The sequence below is a fragment of the Acanthochromis polyacanthus genome, chromosome 11, assembly GCF_021347895.1.
Source record: "Acanthochromis polyacanthus isolate Apoly-LR-REF ecotype Palm Island chromosome 11, KAUST_Apoly_ChrSc, whole genome shotgun sequence".
In the NCBI taxonomy this organism is placed as follows: Eukaryota; Metazoa; Chordata; class Actinopteri; family Pomacentridae; genus Acanthochromis; species Acanthochromis polyacanthus.
In genome coordinates, this window is record NC_067123.1 from 34,205,690 (window position 1) to 34,231,669 (window position 25,980).

Sequence of the window (25,980 nt, forward strand, 5' to 3'; positions counted from 1 at the left end):
TTGCTATTTTTGCTGCGCTCTGCTCAAGGGCACATCAGCAGGAGACCTATTGTTGGTTTAAGGAGAGCTGCTGGTTCACTTTCCCCGCCCTAAGGAGGGTGACTGAATAATGTATTTTTGTCCCTGCGCCAGCCTCATGGAAACAGCCTAAGTTACAGCGCACAACAAAAGCCCACATTTCACCTGCGTGACCAAGAGTTTAGAAACTCACCGCAACACAAGAATCTGAAGCCGGAGAAACCACCGCCATGCGCAATTACGCACGGGACTAGAGGAATTCTGTGTGTTTTTGTTTCTCCTCCAGGGGTTTTGCATTTCTCCTTTTACAGAGTTGATATATGCACGACGTCATCAGTGCAGCTGCAGCAGCCTGTCCTCACCTGTAAACTCTGAACTCATCCAGTCCTCTGTGCGCACTGGGCAGGATGGGATGCTCTACAAGTTCCCAAACTTCAGCGGTAGATACGACTCGACCCAGTGCTAAGCCCGAGGAGAGCAACGGAGCCAGCACTACAGGTGAGCCAACAAAACCTTTACATTTGTATGCAATGTTATAAAAATGGAGATCTGTGAAAAATACAGGCATGGAAACAGGTGGCATTCATTGCCAGTGGGTAAAAAAACAAACAAATAATGTTGTTAAAGTGATATGTTGTCAGATTTTCATTTTGAATAATTCTGTCCTGTTTAAAAACACTTATTGTATTTCGAGGGATTCTATAAATAACACTCGTAGCATGTTGGTGGAAAAGGTGTCATGTTGGAAGTTCACTGCTGTCTCCATATACAGTTGCATCATCCATTTAATTATACTGCAGTGAACACTCTTCTGATAAGAGTGCCACAGTCTGAATGCAAATTGCGCCCAATGCATTTCTCTGGGTACAGTGTCTCGTGTCTTTATTTTTAATGAGTCAGAACTCCACAGTGACAGGATGAGAAAGTTTATTGTCATTATTTAACACTGGTTTGTGGCCCTGTCCTCCTCTGAGGGAGACAGCGGCATGAAAGCAGATTTGGTGACAGTCTACGGTTTCAATAGGAAATGGAGAAGCCACTTTGGACACTCCTTTGTTGTAGTGGGTCGGAGATGGCCCCGGCTCTGGTGCAAACCAGCACACATTTTAAGGTAAAACACCAACACTGGATCCTGTGGTTGTATTTAGCAGCGTGAAAGGAAAAGGAGTGCAGATGTACTTTTTTATGAAATCTGAATTATGTTTAAATACAGTAGCTGGGGCTCTCCAGTGCTGCCAGCTTAAGCATTCTTTGACACAGTTTAGAGAATGAGCTGGTGGAAAATCTGTAAAAGATTCACCAAATGTGACCACATCTGAGCAATTTTGTCCTTGGCATGCCTTATTAGTGCTAAGAAACCGTGGAAACAAATCCATGCCTGTCAGTGAATAAATAGAATGATTGAAGGAACTGAGAAACAGCCACTGACTCTGCTAAAGTGTGTTTATACGGATTTTCTGCAGCTGATTATGACCTCTGAACTCCCTGTAGAAAAGAGAATTGCTCAAAAAGTATCAGGACTGTAACAATTGTTGTCTGATGATAGCAGAGCTTCAGACTTTCTCTGTTGTGGTTTCTTGGCGTCATCATCTTAGAGGTCAAATGGAAATTTGTCAGGTTGTTTTCTTATTTTTGCATGCAGCTTATTTACTTGACCTGATTCCAAGCGACAAGAAGGATCACGCATATAAACCCAATGTTTATTCATTTAAAACACACCTAAGCTCAGTTTCCCAGACGGGGATTAAGACCAGTCTGAAAGAATTTCTTTTTTTCAGTGATCATCTTGACAGAATTTTTCTTTTAGTCAAGACTGAGGCTTAATCCAAGTCTGGGAAACTAGCTGCACGTGGTCAGATTTGGTTACTCTTTACTGACAGACTTCCAAAACATATTTAAACGAATTTTTAATATTATTTTTGTTGCTGTGGTCACTGCTCCCTAATGACTGTTTCAGGGGCTACTTTGTTTATTCATTCTGCTTCAAGTAGCTTGGAGATTACTGGTGGCTGTGGATCAAGACGTCTGTGATCAATTCAAATAAACTAAAACACAAATTACTCTGAAACATAGTCTACAAGGAAGTGACTCGTCATACAGATGCAACAACCTGTTCATAGAGCTGTGAACGGTGCTGTCTGAGGCTGCTTATTAACAACAATCCCCCTATGTATTAACTTCTAATGGTTCCATTGGTCTGTGAGGCTTATTTGTGCTGTTTCTGCACAAGGGCATGCGTTTTTCTGGATATTTTGAGTAAAAGCAGTTCATTAAATACAGGTATTTGCACATATTCTTGTTGCCCTTTTGCATTTGAGGGAAAGTTGTAGCTTTGTTTAATCCTTTGGTAAGACACCGAAGCTTGACCCATATGTTGGGAGCCTGTTGCAGACTCTACCATTCCCAAGTCAGAAAAATGTAAATTACATACTTTTTTATCATTTAAAAAAATCTGATTGTATTTTTGCCCCAAAAACTACAAAGTCAAACATTCACTGTCAAAAATGTAGTAAATACAAATAGTCAGCCAGTGTCGCTTGGCAACCCAAAACATATTAGTAATGAAGACTGGTTATAGATTAACTTTCACTTTGGTTTTGGATGAAGTCAGCTGTGTTCCATCATGTTGGCAACACAAACAGTGACCTAAAGCAAGGAAAACCAAAGAGCCCAGTACTGATGCCGCTACCATGTTAAATATCTATGATTTAAGTGTAGTTAAGTGTAGTGATTGTTTTTGTTGGTCTATTGTCGCCAAATAACAATCACAGCTGCTACTGTCCTGTGTTGCAGTGACCTGAAGCATCCATATGGTTAACTGGGAATAAAAGTTAACACACACTTGTGAACTCTAAATGTTTCTGGGCCAATTAGGTGCTTATGGTAGCCATCCTCAAGCTTCTGGTTGGATTTGTTGACCACTTCTCTTAACAAAATTGGTGCAGTTCAATTAATATGTCGGCTTTCTGTCACACACTTGTTTCACGGGGTTTAAGTTAGGAGTTTGGGAAGGCCAGTCTGTAACATTAATTCTAGCCTGATTTTGCAGTTTTTCTAACACTTTCGATGTGTGTTTGAGGTTATTGTCTGGTTTAGTACCAAACTATATCTATGATCAAACCTTCTGGCTGATAAGCTGATAAGCTCACTGTGATGTAAAACACACATGATTACGGACACTAACTGTGTTCCAGCAGCTTTGTGGTGATTTTTGGTTGACTCTTGATAATCCTGACCAGGATCAGCAGCAGGAGACAGTCTGTCTTTACTTCCTGATTGTGGCAGTGACACAACTATACCATACATGCAGTACTTACAAACAGTTGTTTACACAGATGATTTTGGGATCTGTAGCCCCTATGAAATGGCTTCAAGGGACTTTCTTGACTTGTTCAAGTCAATGATTTGTGTTTTAAGATCTGTACTCAGCTCCTCAGACTTTCCCACTTCAATGTTTGTGTCTGAATCTGATGAGTGTCAAATGAGGAGTCAGCAGCTGTAGTCACTCATAAGACGTTGAGAAGTCATGCCACTAAGAAAATCTGATTAACACAACATTCTGCATCACCAAAACTGATAACTGAAGTTACTGTATGCATATTTTTAACAGAGGAGATCTTGTAATATTTCCAGAAGACCTATAATAAGTTGATGAAAGAGCACAGATACATTATTGCTTTTTATGACAAAGGTGACCTTTTTTCAAACATCATAGAACATTAGGAAGAGTAGAAGTCATTGTAAATGCAAGACTGCCATGATATACATGGTCTTTACCAGTGTATGTAAAGTTTTACTCAGAACTGTACATACAGAGAAAGCTTTAATCCAAAATATATTGTCAGTCATGCAGATGTTTTCATGAGTGTAAATAAAGCAGACCTTCACACTTCACTCTGGTTTCACACTGTCATATAAACGGTCTGTGATTCACATTAGAAACTGTTATTGCAGGACACTTTAACTATTTATACTGTTTGTCATCTCATCTCAAGTTTGTGTTCTCTAATTATTTGATATAAGTAATGTTGTATATCTTTCTTGAGAAACATACAGAAATAGGTGAAAACTGTTTTCATTGTCAGAGTTAAAAGTTCATTCATTGTCCACAAACTGCTGAACTGTTTGAATAACTTTCTGTGTTCTTATTCATGTTCCTAACAGGGACGGCCAATGAGAATGGCAAAGTAGCTGAAGACAGTGAAACTCTTCCAGACCAGACACCTGCTGACGGTGGCGATGCTAAACCTAAAGAGGAGCCTGCAGCAGCTGCCACATCTGCAGACAGCACCGATGCAAATCCACCAGCAGCAGCAGCGGAGTCTCAGCCTGCAGCTGCCAGTCCAGCTGCAGAAACAGCAGCACCAGCAGAAACAGCAGCACCAGCAGAAACAGCAGCACCTGCAGAAACAGCAGCAGCACCTGAGGAAACACCAGCAGCACCAGCAGCAGACAGCACCGCTGAGACAGCAGCAAGCTCCTCAAAGACTGCCGCTGCAGCTCCAGAGCAAGGTAAGCTGGAGTCAAAAGCAGTACAGAGTGTCTGCATCTAAAAAAGGCCATTATTTCAAGTATTTAGATTCAGATTTAATTCTTCTGAACATCTTCACTTAAACAAGCTCCATGTCATCTAGTCAAAATGACTCAGCTGTCAGCTGAACCTTTGCATAGAAATGTAAAATATTGTAATTGTGAATTTTATTCTCCATTCAAATGAACATCTTTTATGCAAATATTTGAGCACAGAGTGACAGCTGACAGTCTTGTGACATTTATCAGTCTGACTGCACCTTTCACAAAGTTACACAGCAGACAAAGCTGGCTGGTTGCCTGTATGTACACGTATGAGCCTTGGCAACAATCACCTTTCTTGGGGTTAGAGGATTTCTCTTGTGGAATCTGTGAAAAATGTCACTACACCACTCTCAAAATTCTTATGTCCCAGAAAGAAAATAGGGATCAATGAAGGACAAAACATACAATTGTTCCAATGATAGCAGTAACCTGAGCAGTGCTCTGCCTCCTGAACATGGGATGCCACAGCGCCCAGGTACATCATGTCCCTTCCATCTTTCCCCAGACCTTCCCCAGTCCCCCTGCAATAATAGTAACCAGGCAGTATCCAACAACACTTTGACTGCAGCTTTTAATGAACACACCGGGGCGGCCGCAGCAATGTGTTCCTAAGTCACACCTCTGATTGTTCAGCTTGTATTAAAGGTTGAGTTTGCTTTACTATATCAGGTTGCGATGACCTAATGAACTATTTTCACTATCTTAGGGATTTTATCAGTTGTGTGCTTGTTTGGACTCACAGAGACTTTTCATTGAGGTTTGATTAATTGAGCTTTTTTCTAAAGCACCCTTCTGGCAGTTAAAGATGAATGAAGTGTGGGAGTGCACACTGATGCATGAATAGCCCATTTATAAATAGCGATTGTTTGTCGACGCTCTAACTCTGTAAATTTGACTTTGTGACTTTGCTCTGGTAACAAAGGAAGTTTTATGTATTCTATTAGCTGTCACTTGTGATTTTTAATCAGCTAACCCACAATCAACTCCCCATTTCAGTGAGTTTTTGAAAAAGTCTTATCACTAAACAAAAATACCTGAAAGCCACTGGATGTTACAATGTGTTTGGCCAAGAATATCTGGATCCATGTAAAGTTAAAACGTGGGAACTAAGCATGTGGCCTTTACTGTCTCTGGAGAAAACCTGCTTCTTCTCCCTGTGTTCTGGTATTGGTGGGATATGTTAAAGTACAAGTTCATGAGTGCAACACCACATTCTCTGCTCTAAATTCCAAGAAAGAGCTTCAGAGTGACTGCAGGTCTGTCAGTGATCGTGTCTCTCTGCACATTTACCTCTGCAGGCTTATCCAAACATGGAAATGCTCCACAGGGAGCCACATGGCACAGAGCAGCATTACATTCACTCCTATCAGTTCACTGTTTCACGATGCAAATGACCTGAAGCCAGCAGGTTTACGAGGTGGACTCTTCATTTTCCTCTGTATCCCATGCAAAGCATCTGTAATCCAGAGCATTAAGGAGGACTAGACATGAAAGGCTGAAACACTTTGCACTCATTGTCAAATATATTATTCCCTCTCTTTCCATGGTCTAAACATATCTTCAATAAGGATGGAAGCTTTGATAGTCAGACTTAGTAAATCTCCCGCCTGCTTCACTAAACTGTCGACGCACAAGATCACAAATTGCACGACATCTCACTTTCAGACTATAGTCAAAGAAATACATGTGTAAAATAACAAAAAAGTATTTGCTTTATGCTGTAATTTAAAAAAGGGCAAGTTTCTCCTAATTAACAATTTGTCCACAGTAAAAAGAAAAAAGGGGATATTTACTGTATTACAAGGTTTATTTGTTGTAAATACATCTGCATTTTCAATAAATTATCTGTAGTGAAAGAAAAGCCATTTTCATGTTTTCTAATAGTAAAATTCTAATTTAAAAATGTACATTTTTTTAATTAAATGGTACATATATCTTATTTTTATTAAGTTGAGATAATCATGACAGATATTTCTTTTTTGGCAATAAATCAAATTTTATGTGGAAAATAACTAATTGTATCTGTGTCCGAGAAATCGTTTTCATCTAACTTACCTATTACAAAAACACCTCTCAAGGAAGTGTGTTGATTTCAGATCACATGACCTGCTCCACATGATGTCATTTCCTCCTGAAGAAAAGACTGATAAGACTCCAAGGCTTTCTGAGTTATTTAATACAAAGTAGTGTTTGAGTCAAGTGTGGATTTATGGCATGTCAACAGGTTTAGTACAATCTTTAGAAATAACTTTTAGTTTCAATTTTATATAATATATACTATTTAGAAGAATCTTTGTGTAAAAATGCCATGTGGTGTTTGGTTCATGTTGATTTTAGACCTGAAAACAACAAAAATGTCAACTATGTTATATATTGACCCAGGTAAATGAGTGTGTTTTTAGTAATGTAGCTGAACTGATCCATTAATAAATAGCATATCTCGCAGATCTTGTGTAGACAAATCTAGGGAACTAAAGGTCCCTTTTCTAACAGGGATGTTCATTATCCAGCCTGTAACACTGTTTAATCTGAAGGTGTGAAATCTCAATAAGAACCAATGGCAGCACGCATCACATAGTGAATTATTGCATTCACAGTTTTCCCTCAGAGATTTGTGACTAGAGATTATTTACAACAAGCTAATCCTAAAATCAGCTGCCTCAGAGGTGGATGAGCTGCTCGGTGACACTCGATCCTCTCTCTCCATTGGCTGTGAAATGGAGGCTCAGCGGTCGTCGCCAGTGGAAGCCCTATATGTGTCGGCATGCTCTGGTTTCTCTGTGGACTCAGATTGCACCTTAGTGATACCACGGTGACAACAAAGTGTCGGCAAGACACACACATGCACACACATACACTGTATACAGGACGCTAAACATGGCTGAGATCAAGTTTGAACTGAGGATGAGTCAAGTTGGACGCCAAAGAGGGTCAAGATCAAGTGAAGGCACAGAATGAGGAGACTACTCACGGTTTTGTTACTAACTTCTGTGAATATTCTGGAGATAATTGTACATTCATGCACTTTTTTTGGATCACTGTATTAATAATTGTATGACTATTTTTTGACAGAAATTATCCAAAGTACATGATTCATAGGTACATTTTTGGGATTATTATGAGTTAATATAATTGTTGTCACGTCTTTGTACTTTTCAGAGAGATTGCAATTAATTAGGAACAAAGTAGAGATAAACTTTTTTTAATCACGCAAGAATTTTCAAATTCTTTTAAAAGTTTACTGTTGGAATGACAAGTATTTGTCATTCCAGCACATGCCATCTTTGTAACAGAATTGATGCCATGAAACTGTTAAGAACGCACTACACTGGACATTATAAAGTCACACAACTGCAGTGCTTAAAGTAAATGAGGTTATTGATTGTGGGTTGTTGTTTGGAGAACGGGATCACGTTTGTCAGAGATGTAAATCCAGTGGTGGTGTTTTAAAGTCACAGTGTCTCTGTACTGATCACGCTATCTGATCTTTGTTCTTTATCAAGTTAATGGCTGAGAAATGGTCACGTGTTGCACACCCCAAAAACTTTTCATGCACAGCTGGCAAAATTTAATTCTTCTCTAACCGAAACAATAGAAATTAGACTTATAAACTTTTTTCTCCAAGTCAAAAAGGAAGACTATTTGCATGCTGCTTTGATATTTTTGTCCAGTCTTTGTTATACAACACTGCGGGTAAGTGAGCAAATGTGTCTGGACAGTAGTTTATGAGTTTCTCAGTCAAGTGCAGAGCCGACTGGATACACAGAAATGGAAAACAACGTGCAACAAAAAGCCACAATTCATGTCAACACCTCACAGCTGCTGTTCGCATGTATGATTCTCTGTCATTCTCTTCCAAACAGATAAAGGAGAGGCCACAGCAACTGACTCAGAGCCCAAAACAGAGGAAGCACCAGGTGAGCAGGGCTGCCATTTCCCCTCATCACATCTCCAAAATGAAACATCTGCTCCATCCTAAACATGTGTTCCCTCTTTGTTTCCAGCTCCCAGCGAGTGACGTGCAACACGAGTGGCTGCACAGATGAGTTTTGTGTCTCACCTTGTCTGTATGCGCGAGTGAAAGTATGTCTGGGTGTGAGAGACATCGCCTTGTTGCCAAGATGCAGACCCCGTGACAACCGCTTTCAGTCAGGGTCCTCGGTCACCACTGTGCCTTTTATTCCTCTTTCTCGATGGTGAACGGCTGCAATATCTACTGTACATAGACAGAGTTCTACAGCACTTAGCGGGTGTGTTTATTTTCAGAGGATTTATCTGTTGAAATTTCTATTTATTTTCTGTATGGACATTTATATTAGCTATACTATACTATGTCTTAAACCTAAGAGTCCGTAATTCTTTAAAAACCAAAGCCAAAGTATATTTAAGGTATAAAATTCTATTCTTTTTGGGTAGCTGGCTTTGATTTTATGACCATATTTGTAATGAAGCTGCTCCAATTAAAACGTATCGAGTCCAGCTGAGTTAGAAAATGAATTTCTGATTAGCATGTATGAGATAAGAGTAAACCTGAGAGCTTTTTCTGGTTTCTGAGGTGTCATGATTTCTCTCTGGGCAGAAAATCTGTAATAACTGTCAAAAAATTAAAAAGGCCGCCTTAAAAAAACAACACGTAATTATGTCTTGTCTTTGATAACTCAGGATTTACCAGAAATGTGGCACCTTAAGGTGAAAAAAACACTCAAGTTTTACACTATTTTTGTTTTGTTGGTGCTTTTATTGTCAGAAGGTGAGTAATCAAACCAAAAAAAGGCATTGAGATGCAGTTCATCATTACATTGTGCTTCGTGTACCATTTACCAGGAGTGAAATTACATTCAGCCACAAACCATTAATCGCTGTTCTGTTGTGGAGGGTAAATCTAAAGGTTTCCAGTTCACCAGTACAGTCAACTAGCCACAGTGAGAGTTAACAAGATCCTAATTTGGCCTTTCATGTGTCATCTGGAGACTCGACGGTGAAGCTACAACTTGTTTGTGTTGCGGCCTGCTAGTCAGGAGTCAGAGAGAGGACCGAGAACAGCGACCGCCTCGATTTCCACCCGTCCACCCTGAAAAAGAGGGAAGTATTATCGACATGGGGAAGAAAAAACACTATGTAACATCATCCAAAAACAAACACGCACTGAGGACACTGCACTGACTTTCACTGGCTACTTATAGATATAGCAGTGAAAACAGCTGCATGTGGTCTATGGAAAACGCATGGCACGGATGAGTGAGCAGGCACCCGGCTACGCTACACATCAGAGTACTGCAGCTCTAAACTGAGGTACTTACTCTGGGGAGAGCAGCAACCTGATAGGCAGCTCTGGCAGGAAAGTTACTGCTGAAAACTGAAGAGAAAACATTTTTATTATATTTACATTATAACAATCTATTCATTTAATAAGTGGCTCTTTCAGTGAGTCACTTCAGTTTCTAGTACATTAAAACAGTGTATAAAATACATATATATGGGGATTTCATATTACATTTACAAATTTGTTATGATAGACAAGTAAAATAACATTAAAGTTGTTGCCAGTGTATGAAAAATGCAATTTGTCAATGTATATAAACAGTTTAGGACAGCTGAACAGACTTCTTTCACAACGTGTATCCTTACTGATGACTTTGAAACAACATTTCAACATTAATAAAGCCAGCAGTTACAACTTATAAGCCTTTACCATTACACCTGATTAAAAAGTAGAGTGACACTATACCTTTAATTACCATAGTGACCATTTATAAAGGCATAAATGTTGTAAAATACAGTATAATGTATGATCTTCGTCAACTTCTCCTATATGTTACAACTGATTTGTATTATATTGTCATTCATCGTTTGTTTAAACACCAGTTTCACTCTTGGGTGTCCACAGGAGGAGATATAATGGTCATATATCTGTTTATCACTGGAATGCAGTGTGTTATTAACCATTTACAGGTGTTGAAATGCATCTACATGCTAAATGCTAACACTAGGTCATGAATATTTTTCAGCAGACAAAAATAATTTGACCATAAGTTGAAACTTCCTTCACAGTGAGCATCTAAGTCCAAAACGCATGTCCTCTCCATCCTCTATTCAGGGTCAGGGAAAGTTCCCAGCCCCCGTCTGGGGCCGAGTAGCATCAGGAGGCCTAAGCTCAGACTTGTGTCCGAGTCCAGTGGGCCGCGCTGCAAGGCCTGCTGGGAGAGGTTGGGTTACATCTGTGCACCTGCACAGCGGTGTCCGTTTACAGCTCAGTGGACGCTGCAGCTTCTATTACACCTGACTGTTGTGATCCAGGAGGAAATGCCCAGATGGAGTCAGGAGGCTGCATTCATAGAGCAGAGGAGGAGCTGAGTGAGTCTGTCTGTCAGCTGACTGGAAGACCTGTCAGCAGGCGCTTTCTGAGGGATGCCAGTGAAACAGGAGGCAGCCAATCTCCTCATGACCACAGGTATGGAGTATGGAAGAACTACAGACTGTTGCAGCCTTTTACTGAAACCCATTAATAGACTCAGCAGAGGATTTTATCTAAGATTAGGTACACGTATATGATTGATTGATTAGACAGACAGACATAGAACTATGTCCCATTGTGATTAATTTTGAAAAAAAAAATGTTTTTGCCATTTTTGACCTGACAGGAAAGTGAATGGGAGTAAAACCTGCAGCAAAGGGCCGTGAGCTGGAATCAAACCAGGCCGCTGCATCGTCCACTCAGCCAGCTGAGCTGTGTAGGTGCCCACATTGTGATTAATTTGATAGAATTTGTGATATGAGTCACAATTTTAGTGGAAATCGACCTTTTCAATACACAAAAATCATGATTTTTGATACAGTCTAAGCCAAAAAAATCATGTTCATTTACAGAGGCTTATGCATCTCTGTAGAACCACAATGCTTCATTTCTTAAAAAATTGCAAGCTTTCATGATCTTGGCAATATTTTAATAATACTTAACAGCCCCAATACAAGATAATAAATCAAGTTGTAAGTGTTTTTTTAAACACAGTAAAGGTCTAAACTTTATTGTGGTTGCACAGTGAACACCAATAAAGACAATTTAAGATATTTAAACTCAGCTGATCCCCTGACAGAGAAACTTGTTGTCTTTGTTTTCCTTCCTCACTCCTCATAACACAGCTTGACAGTAAGTGCCTTGTTTTAATTATATCTCAGCAGGAAACACCCTTGATAACATGAGAGAGGGAATCCTCTTCTTTATAGAGAGCCTCCTCCTGACTCCCTGTGTAAAGTGGCCTCAATCTGACTGCAGCTCTGACAACGTTTGTTAAAAGCTGCCCCCGTGTGGCTGTTTTATATATTCAGGAAGTTTTAATTATAATTTTAGGATCTGCTCCATTGTGGCAGCAAATTAATCTGGCATGTTTTAGGCATGAAAAAGTAATGCATTGATGTTGTTGTGAATGCTGGAAAATCCAATAATAAGATAGAATAAACAAAACTTTGTAACTATTCTGCATCAGACCATCAGACATAAGTTCAGTTGTCATATTTTTGAAAGCTGGCAAAAAAATCCTTTATAAATCAATTTGTTAAAACAGGTGTATAAAACAGAATACACAATCTCACTGGTGTCTTTTCACGGCTTTTGGAAAGACACCAGACTACACAGGCACTAAGTAATAGTGAGGTTAAGTTATTTTAATGGCAAACAAATATTAAGTATCATCAAGATTATACTTTAGCAAGCATTGTAAATTGAAAATAGTGTCTTACAAGTCTTGTAGACGTCATTAACGCTGTTGAAGTCGTTTATGTCTGCGAGCAGCACCGTAGTCTTCACCACTGAAAGGAGACAGTTTACTGAGAGTCTGTGGTTGTTTATTAAAAACAGGTGAGAGATTAAAGAAAAGCTGAGTCACTGAACATCCTGAGAGCAGTGAGATCTCACCGTTGCTGTAGCTGCAACCGGCGGCTTTAAGGATCTCCCCCATATTGATGAGAGCCTAAGAGGTGAACAACAGTCAATAAATACATGATCTCACCTTTTACATCCGGATTAACAGCCAGTTAGATGAAGCCTGGGCAATAATTTTGGTTATTAGCTTTATTTTGAAGTCACCGAGCCCTCTGGCTGAAATTAGTTTTAATGGTTGTCTTTAGTGTCCTCTAATAATCCCAGGAGCTTTTCATTTAATTTCTATTAAACTAAGTTGAAAGTTATCAGGGGCATTAAAAAAATATAAAGCATGTAATACTGCACTGCCACAATAATTTACAATACTGGAATATTTAAATGGTTCTTAACCCTGTAAGACCCAAATATAGAAAAGAAATAGCAAAAAATAAAATTAAACTAAAAAAAATACAAAATTAAAAAAGAAAATAATTATATAGAAACCCAAATATAGAAGAAATGAGAAAAAATAAAAAAATATAACAAGTATTGAAAAAAATAGCAATAAGTAAAATAAAAATATATATACAATTAAACCCAAATATAGAAGAAAATGAGCAAAAAAAGAAAAATATATAACAAGTATTGAAAAATAGCAATAAATGAAATAAGAATATATATAGAATTAAACCGAAATATAGAAAAAATAGCAAAATAATAAAACAAACAGATAAATAATAATAATAATGATAATAATAATAATAACAAAATATATAAATCCAAATATAGAAGAAAAACTATACTGAATTGTAGTTTTTAATTAAATATGCATATTACTATATTATTTTTAAAAAATCATTGTTGGATGCAGCATCTCTTGCTTTTGCAATATTTAAATTTCTTCTTCTGAAATAACTTACAGAAGTGACCGGCAGACGTCAGATGCTGTCAGCTGTGTAGAAATGTAAGAGATCATCATAAGGTCTCACCTGTTTGGCCTGAGCCTGAACTCCATCTACCAGCTGCCCAGAGGCCACGTCAAACCCCAGCTGACCGGAGATGTACATGGTTCTGTCCACAACCACCGCCTGGCTGAGGACCACACACAGATATACACACTGATCACACCTAATCTGAGTCATCATCTCTCCAACACAGTTTGCACTCACGCAGCCTCATATCATCACACTGTTACCTCTGTGCTTCACTGTCAGGATCACTGCTGGCTTCTTTCAGAGTCAAACAAATTATCTTGGTCTCATCTGACCAAAGAATATGTTCTCTGTACTCCCAAGTTAATCTTGCATCATTGTGCTAAAGAGCAAGCAAGGTTGTTATTTTTTCTTGGACATCATCCTTAAAGGCAGATTTATGTCTTGTCCTTCACACTATCTTAGTTATAACAAGTCTGAAGCACCTGCCCGTCTGTTTTTATCAGAATGGACACTGCAGCTCTGATTAGTGGTACTACGACTTGTTCTATATGTCCTGATTCCTGCTGTTATTGGGTTTCCACTGACTTTTATTTGGTTATCGATGCTCCTGTGTTATTTTTCTGCATTTATGAAGTCTCACAATCAGATTTTTTCGTGTGTGGAGCCATGATGCAGACAGACACGCCTAATCTGAGAAAGTTCTGCTATTCACAGCTCATTTTATTTGTTAGACTAGTTACAAATTAATCTGTTTTAATGGCGATAGGTGTAATCACTTTGGGGTCAGTGAGTTTCTAGTTGAAAGCCAAAGATTTTCCTGTTTGCCATTGCTTTCCTGTTACAGCTTATTTTAAATGCAAATTGGCAATTTTATTTTTGAACACATTTCTAATTTTCCTTTTCTTTTCTATGTTTTATTATATTTGTCATTTTAACTGTGCTCTTCTGCGTTTGTCTGAATGGTTCCAAGGCTTTTAACGTTTTAATGTAAAGCACTTTGAGTTGCCCTCGTGTATGAAATGTGCTATACAAATAAAGCTGACCTTACTTTGGAGGATGTTAGTCTTTTGAAAGCATTTGTTTTTGATTGGTAATAAAGGCAAATCATTTGCTTGCCAGCTTAGAAATAATCCAGTTATTGGGAGGTGATATTGCGCAGCAGTGTGCTCACTTCTGTTGAACAGTAAAGACTCATATGCATCAAACACACGTTAACCCTACCACATTGTTCAGCACCCAGCACCCTTTTTGCATAAGTTAATTAATTTTTGACAGCCTCCTCCTCTGTGCTGCATTTAGACTTTGATGTTAATGTATTACTGCAAATGTGACCATAAAAAAAGGCTCTCAGGTTTTGGCAATGAATACTTAAGTCTGATAATGACATTAATCATGATTCTGATAGCTGCATTTAATGATCTAATAATAAAATGGGGCCGTTATCGCCGGCTGCACACTGCTGTGGCTGTTCTCCTCACAATGAAAGAAAAGGTGAAAGGCCTCAGTGCCTCTTTTGATACAAACCAGTTCAGTCCATTCATAAACTAACTCCACCCACCGGCTGTCAATTGGTCAGAACAGAAACACCCCTCAGTTTGTGCAAATGCTGGCTGAATTAAGAACAAAAACTGCATTTATGAGATTAAATCATGATTTAAAACTGACTCGTTGAAAAAAAAAATCAAGTTAGTGTAAAAAATTAAGCAATTTTCTTCTGACTTCTTTTGAAGACCAGGAAATCCAAACACTACATTCCCCAGAACATGAATCCTTACCTGTATATTCCCTGTCTGACAGGGGCTTTAGGTGTGTAAGGGAACTGTCGACGAACAGTTGCCATTTCAGCGTGTACTATCCACAAACAGTGTTTCAGGAGGTTTCTACTCTGTAGCTTTTTCTCTGCTCTGCTGAAAGTTAAACTTTTGCACTTTTTTAAAGGTCAAGTGAAACAGGTGAGTTCATTGAACGGTAAGACCCGCCCCTGGTCAAATATTCGCGCTGTCCCTGTCATCCACTCAAACGTTTAAGCTCCTACAGCCCACGTGTTGCTGTAAAAACATGATAAATGTTTGTAATTAAAGTCGTCTTACCTGTATGGACCGATGGCCCCCGGGGCTGATGTGGTGTTGACGATTTTTCTGTTGAGCGCAGACATGTTTTCTACACTTGCTCACACCGCAGAGAAGCTGTGAATGGTCGTGAAACAAGTTGTGGGAAAACCCGAATATTTATTGCCGTAAAAATCGACCGTAATACACCGTTAACAAGCACAGCAGGTAGTTCGATAGCCGAGAAAGAATGGAAGAAAAAGACGAGTTGCACTACTAGTGTGAGAGTTACGGTACAACAGGTGTTTGCTGGTTAGAGGTTCGAGTCTCCGTTTTTAAGATTAGATAAAAATGAGATAAGATTGAACTTTATTAATGCTGAAAGAGGTTATTGTGCCAGATATTGTTCAGGTTAAAAAAAAAGCAAATGCAGTTACCAATAGAAAAGCAATAAGATTAAATAAATATATTCATTACTGGAAATAAAATGAGCTCGTAAACCGCATTTCTGGTTAACTATAAGTAACTTTTATTATTTCTTGCACATTTTTCAAAACTTTATAAAGTATTACAAACAAAACATAATAAATTAAGTGGTTCAAACATAAATGCTTACATTCCACTCTACACCCTCAAGTCTTTATAATGTGGAAATAACATAAAAGAAATGAAGACAAACAATAAAACATGATTTCCGATAACTGTACATGATCCTGAACTATTTCAGATTACAAATTTGACTTTTTTTTAAAATGTGTTTTTATTGTGCAGAGCGAATATTTAAAAGCTAAATTAAAAATAATCCATCTTCCATATGAACAGTACTCTTTCCTGTGCAGTTAATACAATAGCATTCCACTACATAGCAAACTGAATTTTAAACATGCATAGTCTAAGAGACACAAAGAGAAATCAAGACACATTGATATGACCGAGGGCAAAAATATTAACAGCCAAATCAGCTACCATATTTAAACCAGTGTCACCAAAAGAAAAAGTTCAATAAATAAAGTGTGAATGCTTGTTTTTAAGTTGTCGATGAGGTACAGACTTAATCTAGGAATGAAAGTCAACATGTTAATGGTCGAAACATAGAAGAAGATATAAGAAAACAGACAGTAATGATCATTCAAAAGCTGACATCATCATGATTGAAATTTGTATTTGTGTCCAAAAATGGGAGCCAATTTTCTGTCCATCAGGTAAGACAGTGAGATAGTGTAACAGCAGGTCTTCTAATTATCACCGTAATGTTCAAATATCACCTAATGTGCAGTAAGAACGAGCCACATTCATATGTAACAGCGACCTGCAGACACGAGTTTAAGACAGGATGAATTCATTCAAAACGTCGTCATTACCGCAAAAAAAGAAAAGGAAATCAAAATGTCCTTCATCAACACAAAAAGCACAATTAAAGCCCGAACAGCCTCTGTTATAAAGAGGACAAATAGACTAATAGATTGCAAGTAGAGGGGTTTTCAATTAACCATTTGATATCTCAGAGTGGAGAAAATCCAGAAAAAAGTCATTTTTTTTAGGATGAACATGAAGCAAAATATAAAGGTTCCTTGAATTTAGCAATTAATAACGAAAACCGTGGTTCTCAGCTACACTTTCTTAATTTATTAGATTTTATAAATGAGCACAGCAAGTTTTCATTTCTTCACTAATCGCCTCTAAATGTCAGGAAATAGAAAGCATTCGCACTCATAGCTGCTAATGCGCACATACAAGCTGCAAGAGAAACTTTAATGCAACGACAAATAAACTCTGAAACTCTGAAGTTAAACGTGTGGCTGATGCAGCGGCTCTCGTCTGCAGTATTTCAGTCGGTCACTTTAATTTTTCTTATCTCAGCTTCATTTTAATCTCCTGCAATAAAACGGTTTATAAAAGAGTTGAAGCTGGGTCACTGGAGGCGAAAGTCAATCAGTCATAAAGAGGGACGATGAAAGAAAATAGAGAATAGGGCTTCAAAGGATGAAATCATACAGTATTTAGGAAGTCTTTCTTTACACTTGGGAATGAATTTCTGTGCCATCTCTGAATTTAAAAACATGCAGAGCACAGAGTGAGTGTGCTCAGAACGACGTAGAACTGGGATCAGTGTGTTATGAGGCACTAAGATGCATGAAGTCTGTGATGGATGTTTAATGAAGCCTAGAACACAGTACTTGAAAATGGCAAAATTAAACAAAAAACGATAATAAAGACTGATGAGATCATTTTAGAATTTCCTGGTCCACAAATGATTGAAAACATGCACGAACCGTTCTTCACCAACCACGTGATTTCTTTCCATTCCGACAAACATTTTATCTTTCCACAATCTACAATCCAACCCGTCTCCACGTGATGAAATGGATGTAACGCTCCGATGACTTGGCTGTTTTTTTTTTTTTTGTTTTGTTTTTTACATTGCTTATTTTGAAAACACGGTTTCAAATATTTTAAGGCATTCTCAACTTCATCGTCAACGTCATCTCGATTGTCTTTGGTCATGGACGAACCTCCACAGCTTTGTTGCAGGTATTTCCAAACTAGGCTCTATATTATATTTACACAGAAAGTAAAAGTCTGAGGAAAAAAGACGGCATTATTGGCCCCTCTGCTGGAACTGCTGCTGCTGCTGCTGCTGGTGGATAGGCTTCCTTATGCACTGATGCTGGTTCCTGAGTGTTCTCTGCATGACAAGACAGGCTTTCATTGAGAAAAGAGGAAATTCTTCAGATATTTTCAGATGCCATGGCTTGGTTCTCCTTTCGGGCATTGCTCATGGGAAAATAAATTTGAGGGAACTGTAGAGGAAAATTTAACATGTGCAGAGGATATTCCAGGAGTCAAATGAATGTCACCCAGGAGGGGAAGCATCTATCTTCATTCAAGGCCTGCTGGCAGTTAGTCAGCACAGCAGAGGGCGTCCGATAAGAGCAACAAGGTCGTCTTAGTTCCCCTGAGTCACTGGGAGTTAAGCTTTGTGGTGATGGTGACTTTGGGAAATCCACAGCAGGGGAGAAGGCGACAAGGAGGAGCTCTCAGAAGTTCTGTTGTCGTCTCTTCTTGGCATCCATTGCATCCAGGATGGGCTGCCTTTTGGCGGTGTAGCGCTGCCTGAGCTCCTCGATCTCACGCTCCATCATGGGGTCTAAGGCAGTCAAGCGCAGCTGCAGCTCCTCAAAGTCCAGGTTCTTCAGCTGCAAACAGAAACAATTGGAAAAAGATGAGTCACATTTAGTGTCTTGTTGATAAAACCACTTCTGTTTTGCCATTTTTCACCACTGAGCACTGGTGTGGAGTCAACTCAGAGTACACTACAATGAATACCAGCAATCATTACAGCGATACAGTCACTGACTCGAGGAAAACACTCACAAAGTCAAAGTCTCCGTCCTGAGGCACCTTCCAGTTGTCAGGGAAGACGTTCTTGGACTGGATGTGGTAGCCGGGCTGCTCCTGTGGCTGGTTGTGGTTGTAGTTCTCCTGCTGCTGGGCCGCTTTGTTGGAGTCCTGCTTGTCAAAGTAATCCATGAAGGACGGACGTATCGGCTGCTGTGGGGTGGCGTGCCCTGTGGAGGAAGAGGCTCTAGTTTGCTTTAATGGGAAACACTCAAGTATTTGTATTTAATACATTTTCGGGTATTAAGCAAAGCAAAAAAAAATCCTACATAATTCCTTGCTTTATAAAAAAATACTACTACTGAGAAGATAATCTCTTTGCCACTTCAGATCATTTTACAAATGTTTTAAAGGGACATCCCAGAGTTTTTTCTTGCCCTTGTATGATTTGTGTGAGTGAATAATATTACTAACCACCAACAACCAATGGCAAAACTTATTATCACTTAAAAATGTTGTTGCATCTGAATCACATGTAACTTAGCCGTCTGTCCACTGAAGTAGTTGTAGAGTAACCGTGTACAAAAAGTCTCACGTCTCATTGATCCCTGGTCTTCCTCCTCTTCTTCATCATCACTGTTGATAACCATAGTGCCCAGATCTGACTCAAGCATGGTGCTGCCGTGTTCGATCATAGTCTGAGCCCCGTCGCTCATCGTGCTGGTGGCCCGCATTGTCCCGGCGCCCTCTGAGCCCGACTTCACCATGGTGTGAGAATCCACCTCGGTCTCTTCCTCCTGCATGACACAACATAATCAGACATCCAGCTTAACATCCTGGATTCTTTTACCAGACTTTTACTGTCCATATCTCAGCATACGTACAGAGTTGTCGTCCTCCTCCTCCAGCTCTCTCTGCTGCTCCTGCTGCCTCTTGGCTTTCATCTCCATGGCTTCAGTTATCAGGTCTCTGAGGATGGTAACTGGTTTGGCCTGGCTGATGAATGGGTGCTGGACATTCACAAGAGCAAAAATACAATGTTGTGTGTTCTATATTTTACATACCAACATTGATTTTAACAAGAGCACCAAAAGTTATCTCACTCAGACATGAACACTTTTCTATTAATTGGACGGCAACCAATCATGTTTTCTTCATGTCTGAAGTGCACCCCAGTCGTGGTCCTCTTAAACCCCTACTAACATTTATGCATCTCTTAACTACGTTTACTCGTATTACTGGATAGGCATGCACAATATTACAATGTGTTTATGTAGGATGTTGTTCCATATACTAGTAGCCAACACAGCAGTCTAGGAAGTGATGTTCTAAAAGTGACACTCTGATTCCACTTGTTTGTTTGGAGAAAAGCCCTGAGCATCAAAAACACAAGAAAAAAGTTCCTCTGAAACACACTTGTGTTCGTCAGTTATGTTGTAGTAAGAAAACTCCAACCTCATGCATTGTACCTATGTATACTGGAGGATTTTTCTGTGACTGTCATAGGTTTATTTGAAAGATGGAACTCTAATGTAAAAGTGACGTTTATCGCTTTAACAGATCACTGAAGCTAGCCATTTTGTGTTTCTGAAGAGTTCTATGAATGTTACATCTGTACTGGTTTATGTGAGAGTGTGTTCTTCTGTCTCATTCTTCCAACCTGTAGCAGTTGTGTGGCGGTTGCTCTCTGCTCTGGGTTCTTGACCAAACATTTCTTAACAAAGTCTGTGAATTCGTCTGACCAGAGCTCCGGCTTTCTGAACGTTGGAGGAGGGTTGGTGGGGATCATAAAAATGGCCTGTAGGAATACAGTGAGTTAGCAGAGAGCAAAGTGTATCAACAAACAGAAAAAAGTGCCAGATTTATGTCATTTAGCTACTTCACATCCTAACGTCACACCAGTTCCTGCTAATAGCAAACCACTGCTTTCAAGCACCAGTTTTACCAAAAAACATGTTAAGACTCACTCTCATAGGATGGATGTCGGCGTATGGAGGTTTGCCCTCTGCCATCTCGATGGATGTGATGCCCAGGGACCAGATGTCAGCTACACAGTTGTAGCCGATCTCCTGGATCACCTCTGGAGCCATCCAGAATGGAGTACCGATCACAGTGTTCCTCTTAGCCATGGTGTCCTTCAAATATAAAAGTATAAACTATTACCATCATGTAGATTACTTATTAAAAGCATTTCCTATGGATCCACAAAATTAGTGAAAGATTATGCGTTTCAAGTGGAAGTTTGGCACTCAGACTTTCACTTCCACCGTTTCTAACATGACTGAATCAAGGTAAAACTTGTTTGTAGCACAAAAACACATTTAATAATAGAAATAACACAATATTAACAGCCACCATTTCAGCTTCCTCCTCTTTTAATTCACTGCTGTTAGCATCTGTTATAGTTTCACCGTTAGTTGTCCAGCAACTCCGAAGTCTGCCAGTTTGGCGTGACCCTCAGTGTTGAGAAGGATGTTTCCTGCCTTGATGTCTCGATGGATCTTCCTCATGAAGTGAAGGTATTCAAGACCCTTCAGTGTTGACTTAAGGATGGTGGCAATTTCATCTTCTGTCAGCTGAGGCGGGAAGGAAAAACAGAGAAACAAATTAAAATGTATTTTAAAATGTATTTTTTCCTCTCTGCAACACAGCTAATTGTGCATTGTTAAATATTAAATAATATCTTTCAGCAACATGTCAACAGCTTAGTTATTATGTGCACAATGGCTAAATGAGTAATAATACAGTTATTATTAAATGGTGTTTAACTACATTAAAACCAGGACAGGCACAAGGTTTTAAGACCATCACAGATACAAAAAGTAATGTCTTGTTTATGTCAATATGCTCATTAACAGATCAATAATATGAGCTTTTCCCTGAACCCCTAACATTTTAGTATTTTCTCTCTCTCTCACACACACACACACAAACAGCTGTAACTCTGTATAAACACCCACCGTCTTGTTGCGCAATCTGATGATGTCAGAGACAGAACCCGCTCCACAGTACTCCATGACGATCCAGAGGTCTGTGTTCTTGAAGTAGCTGCCATAGTATTTCACTACGTAAGGGCTGAGAGGAAATGCAGAACTGAGTGGCTATCAAAAGTTTCACTTCAAACGGAAAGAGCAGAAGTGAGAAAACTGCCCATAGACCAAGACATCAGACAGCTTTACACGCTAAAGGAGCTACGAGTATCTTTGCTGTAAAGTCTAATAACAAAATTAACTCAATGGGGGCAAGACTGACATTTTAATCTAATCTGTGTTGCAGATATGAAGCTCCACTGTCCCACCTGTCACACTGCTGCATGATGGAAATCTCCTTGATGATTTCCTGCAAATCTGACTCCACAGGAACCTGCTTGATGGCCACCACCTGGCCCGACTCTTTATGGATGGCTTTAAATACGCTGCCATAGGAACTAAAAATAAACACACAAACCAAAGTTAAAGTCTGGACAAAACATCCAAGTTGCATTTTTACCACTGACTGTAGCCACAATGTGATGTGTTACACAAGCGGTGGAAATCTTTATAAAGACGGGAACCTCTTACCCTTCGCCGAGTTTCTCGAGAACATCAAACACTTCCTCCGGTTGTTTGGTCAAACTGTCTTCACTCAGCTTTTTCAGCTTACTGTAAAAATTAGACACATTCACTGGAATCTCACTTTATACATTAGTGTAACAGAAAACAAGTAGTGAAAGCAAAACAGAAAATGAGTGACACTGGAACACAACGCATCTATTAATTTAAAACAAACTATTGGAAGGGATTTTAGTATTCCTTGATTCTGAGCCAGAACATTGTTGTTTGTTGGTGGCTCAAAGTATTTTGGGTGCGAGTACAGCTGCCCTCCCACATCACAAATTAGTTTGACAATGTCACAGAAAACAAATCAGTAATATCAAAGAGAACAAGCAGAAATAAATAATTTGATTTGTAACATAATTCTTATCATACATCAGTTTGGCAAAAATCGTATTACTAGCAAAAGTATTGGTAGGTTTGATCAGTACTACTCAACAAAAACATTAAGTATTTGAATATAAATTGAACACAAAGTGAACATATTTGAGTTCTGAATGTTGAGTAAACAAAGCAAGCGATTAAATAAGCAGTTCATAACATTTTAAGCATTTCTATCGATTAAATGGTTACTCAAGGAAATAATGGATAAATACAAGCGTTTAATTTCAACGTAGCTGTACAGCAGCCTTAACACACGTGTAACCTCTCGTGTTATTATGACATATCTCCCATCTCCCTTTCTGGTTGAAAATGGTCTTAAGTAAATTCAACCCCGGTTGTGTTAGTTTAGAAAGACAATCAGTGAACACATGGGTCGAGAGCCTCTAACTAAACGGTATCACAGAGACTCGTTCATCTTTTAGTAAGGTGGGAGATTGCTTCAGTTCACGCGATTCATTAATTTTAACTACGTGCCTAAATAAAAACGTGGGATGAAATTCTTAATAATAGGCTTCAACAACGTTATTAGGGACAGATAATCATAACGAGACACACCAGAAACGTCCACGTTTCGACGCGAAGTTCGTAGTTCAAGACAGATATTTAAAACCGTTAAACAGAGTGGAAAGTTTGAGAGAAGACTGGAAAAGCTAACTGAGCTAGCTTAGCATCGGCTAGCTAGGCGACAGCTACCGCCTACGTTAGCTTTTCAGCTAACAAGTAAATAGCTTACAGGCAGCTTTTAAAGCAAGTGGATGTACAAACCTTTTGGGCGCAGACGTTTCCATGATGTACAGCTTCAAAAATAAAAAGACAACAGAGTAGGAGTGACTTGTGGCAGTTTAAAGAACCAATAGTCAAGATGTGAACATTGTCAACAGACTCGTTGTTGTCAAAAACTAGTACAGGGCCAGCTGAGTGCTCGTCAGATGATGGACAGTTCGAGGTTACAACTTCACCACAGCGCTCTCTGTTGGGATGGAGTGCGAAGTCAAAAAAGCACAAATAAAATATTTTTTTAACCTGTAAACCATAAATAGCTGTCTAAAATAGTCAAATAATTACTCTTAGTTAAAATTTTGCCTCCGATACTTACAGTTTTCTAATTATCTCACAAAAAGACAGACTTTCTTCTGACCTATCAGAAACCATTTTGCTTTGAGGTGGCGAAGGTTCTGCGCATGTGCACACCGGAAGCCTTGTGGAATATGAAAAGAGAGGTAAACAGCTAACAGTTAACGTGTTAAACGGTAAGATACCCTCTTGTTGGTTTTTACTTTTCTGTAGTTCATATTTACTGTATTACACTGCGTTTAACGATTCCCTAAGGACATTTGTTGGTCAATATACGGCCTGGTTGTGTTTTTTTCCTACACAAACTATGGCGGTAGCACCATGCTGTTTCTGTTAGCATGCTGTAGGGACACAGATGTGATGATGTTAATATTGTCTTGTTTGTTTTATAGGATCAAAATGGACGCACAGAAAGACCTACAGCCACCCAAACAACAGCCTATGATCTACATTTGTGGAGGTATATTGCTGCTGTTGCTTGTGTTTGGAGTACAGCTATTACTAATGCTAACGATGCTGTAATGCACTCTTTCTTATGTACTGTCACTGCTGAGCAACTACTTCTTTTTGGAGTGTTTCTCTTGATTTAGACTATAGAAAAAATATAATTTTAGTAGAGCTGATTCAGCAGCAAATGTCCACGATACAGTAGTGAAGGATGTATTCAGAGCCTCTACTGACTAAGTACAAATACTTTACCTAACTCTGTAGTTAGTACTTAACCTTATAGGTAAGCTTTTGTGTGTAAAACATAGTACACATTGATCATAGAGCAACTTAAACGATTGAAGTGTTCAGTCTTCTCAGAATACCTAAAAATGAAGACAGCAATGGTCTTATGATGTAATAGCAACACACCGTGTCTATTCTAAAGTGCATCCTTTGCGATTGGCTAATTGCGTTATTTTAAATTGTGATAATTAATTGTTCATCCCTACTTATATTGTAGTTAGAGCCAAAGTGGAGCCGATTCTAACTAATTAATATACTGTGCTATTGTACAGTAAATGTGTGTGGTTACTTTCACCACTACCAAAATGTTGCTATTTTTTAAGCCATTGTTAGTCCTTAACTATGAAAAATTGTAAATTCCTGAGGTTAGTAACTGATTTTTGAGCCTACTGTTTAAACAGCAAATGAAGTTTTATCATTGTGACTTGCATGCACTAGTGCTCAGACCACATTTGATGTACCGTATATAACACCATAGTTTCTTTCTTTCCTTGCAGAATGTCACACTGAAAATGAAATTAAGGCCCGTGATCCCATCAGATGCAGAGAATGCGGGTACAGGATCATGTACAAGAAGAGAACAAAGAGATGTATCCTTTTATCTGTGTGTGTGCGCAGGGGAGGGGATGTATTCAAACTTACTGAATTTTAGTTGTATATAGAAGTGAGCACTAGTTTTATTTCTCCCAGTAGTTACTGCCATTAATACTAGTACTAGCTGGAATTAGTTTATACGAAACACTGCAGCCATCAATATTTTTTAGAATCAACTAATATATGATGACTTTTTAATCTAAATCAAATGTGTGAATTTGATTCTACAGTGTCAGTACAATTCCTTGACTCTTGGACTTCAGTGGTTGTTTTTGATGCCCGATGAAGAAGAGGAAAGCAGCAGTTTCAAGTATTTTGTTTACTGTTTTTTTCTTGCATTTGATCGTGTAAATAAATCGACTTTGAGCCCTGACTTCAGACTGCAGAATTATTCATTTCAGTGTCAGCATAAACAACACTGGGGTCTATTTTGTTTTGTTATGAATTATACATCAACATTTTGTTTTATTAAAAACATGTTTTTTTGCTTGTGACTGTTTTCACAGTTTGTGTTTCATTCATAATCATCTGTGAGAGGTAACACTGAGATCCGAGGTTCCCAAACTGAAAAAAAGAAGCTAAAGTTGTACACCTTCTAATTACATATCAAATGATGCAATACAAATTTAAATGCATGCAGGTGCAATACGAACTAACAGCTTGTGCTGTACCATCTATTTAGCGTTTTGTTTCCATTTAAATGTCTTAATTATGTACGGACATTTTCCTTTTTACATGTGGCTTTTCAGTTGTTCTTTAATTCTTTTATTATGCTACTTTATTGACCACATGTCTTTTATTCTTTGATAAGAGCTGTGTTTCATGTACCA

At 38.8% G+C, this 25,980-nt stretch overlaps 4 protein-coding genes across 5 annotated transcripts; 2 read left to right on the forward strand and 2 right to left on the reverse strand.

Moving 5' to 3' along the window:
* The first annotated feature begins 17 nt into the window (after window positions 1-17).
* Window positions 18-9,203, forward strand: si:dkey-284p5.3 (uncharacterized protein LOC557830 homolog). The gene is made up of 4 exons (XM_051955207.1): window positions 18-516; window positions 4,183-4,530; window positions 8,457-8,510; window positions 8,598-9,203. The coding sequence occupies exons 1-4, from the start codon at window positions 426-428 to the stop codon at window positions 8,609-8,611; spliced, it is 507 nt and encodes a 168-aa protein (XP_051811167.1). The 5' UTR covers window positions 18-425; the 3' UTR covers window positions 8,612-9,203.
* A 107-nt stretch (window positions 9,204-9,310) lies between these two features.
* Window positions 9,311-15,631, reverse strand: rida (reactive intermediate imine deaminase A homolog). 2 transcript variants are annotated; one of them, XM_022211278.2, is made up of 6 exons: window positions 15,477-15,631; window positions 13,441-13,543; window positions 12,506-12,560; window positions 12,331-12,399; window positions 9,894-9,949; window positions 9,311-9,664 (listed from the first exon to the last, which is right to left on the reverse strand). In XM_022211278.2, exons 1-6 carry the CDS (start codon window positions 15,539-15,541, stop codon window positions 9,608-9,610), a joined length of 405 nt encoding a protein of 134 aa, XP_022066970.1. In that variant the 5' UTR covers window positions 15,542-15,631; the 3' UTR covers window positions 9,311-9,607. The 2 variants fall into 2 exon arrangements, with proteins under 2 accessions (XP_022066970.1, XP_022066894.1); XM_022211202.2 differs by lacking the exon at window positions 15,477-15,631 and adding an exon at window positions 15,162-15,330.
* A 308-nt stretch (window positions 15,632-15,939) lies between these two features.
* Window positions 15,940-23,697, reverse strand: stk3 (serine/threonine kinase 3 (STE20 homolog, yeast)). Its single transcript, XM_022211394.2, has 11 exons — window positions 23,516-23,697; window positions 22,334-22,414; window positions 22,072-22,200; window positions 21,734-21,848; window positions 21,185-21,349; window positions 20,741-20,908; window positions 20,434-20,571; window positions 19,658-19,783; window positions 19,369-19,570; window positions 18,810-19,003; window positions 15,940-18,631 (listed from the first exon to the last, which is right to left on the reverse strand). The coding sequence occupies exons 1-11, from the start codon at window positions 23,536-23,538 to the stop codon at window positions 18,473-18,475; spliced, it is 1,500 nt and encodes a 499-aa protein (XP_022067086.1). The 5' UTR covers window positions 23,539-23,697; the 3' UTR covers window positions 15,940-18,472.
* Window positions 23,698-23,888: 191 nt separating this feature from the next.
* Window positions 23,889-25,523, forward strand: polr2k (RNA polymerase II, I and III subunit K). The gene is made up of 4 exons (XM_022211645.2): window positions 23,889-24,000; window positions 24,217-24,284; window positions 25,054-25,146; window positions 25,414-25,523. The coding sequence occupies exons 2-4, from the start codon at window positions 24,224-24,226 to the stop codon at window positions 25,434-25,436; spliced, it is 177 nt and encodes a 58-aa protein (XP_022067337.1). The 5' UTR covers window positions 23,889-24,000; window positions 24,217-24,223; the 3' UTR covers window positions 25,437-25,523.
* Window positions 25,524-25,980: the final 457 nt, after the last annotated feature.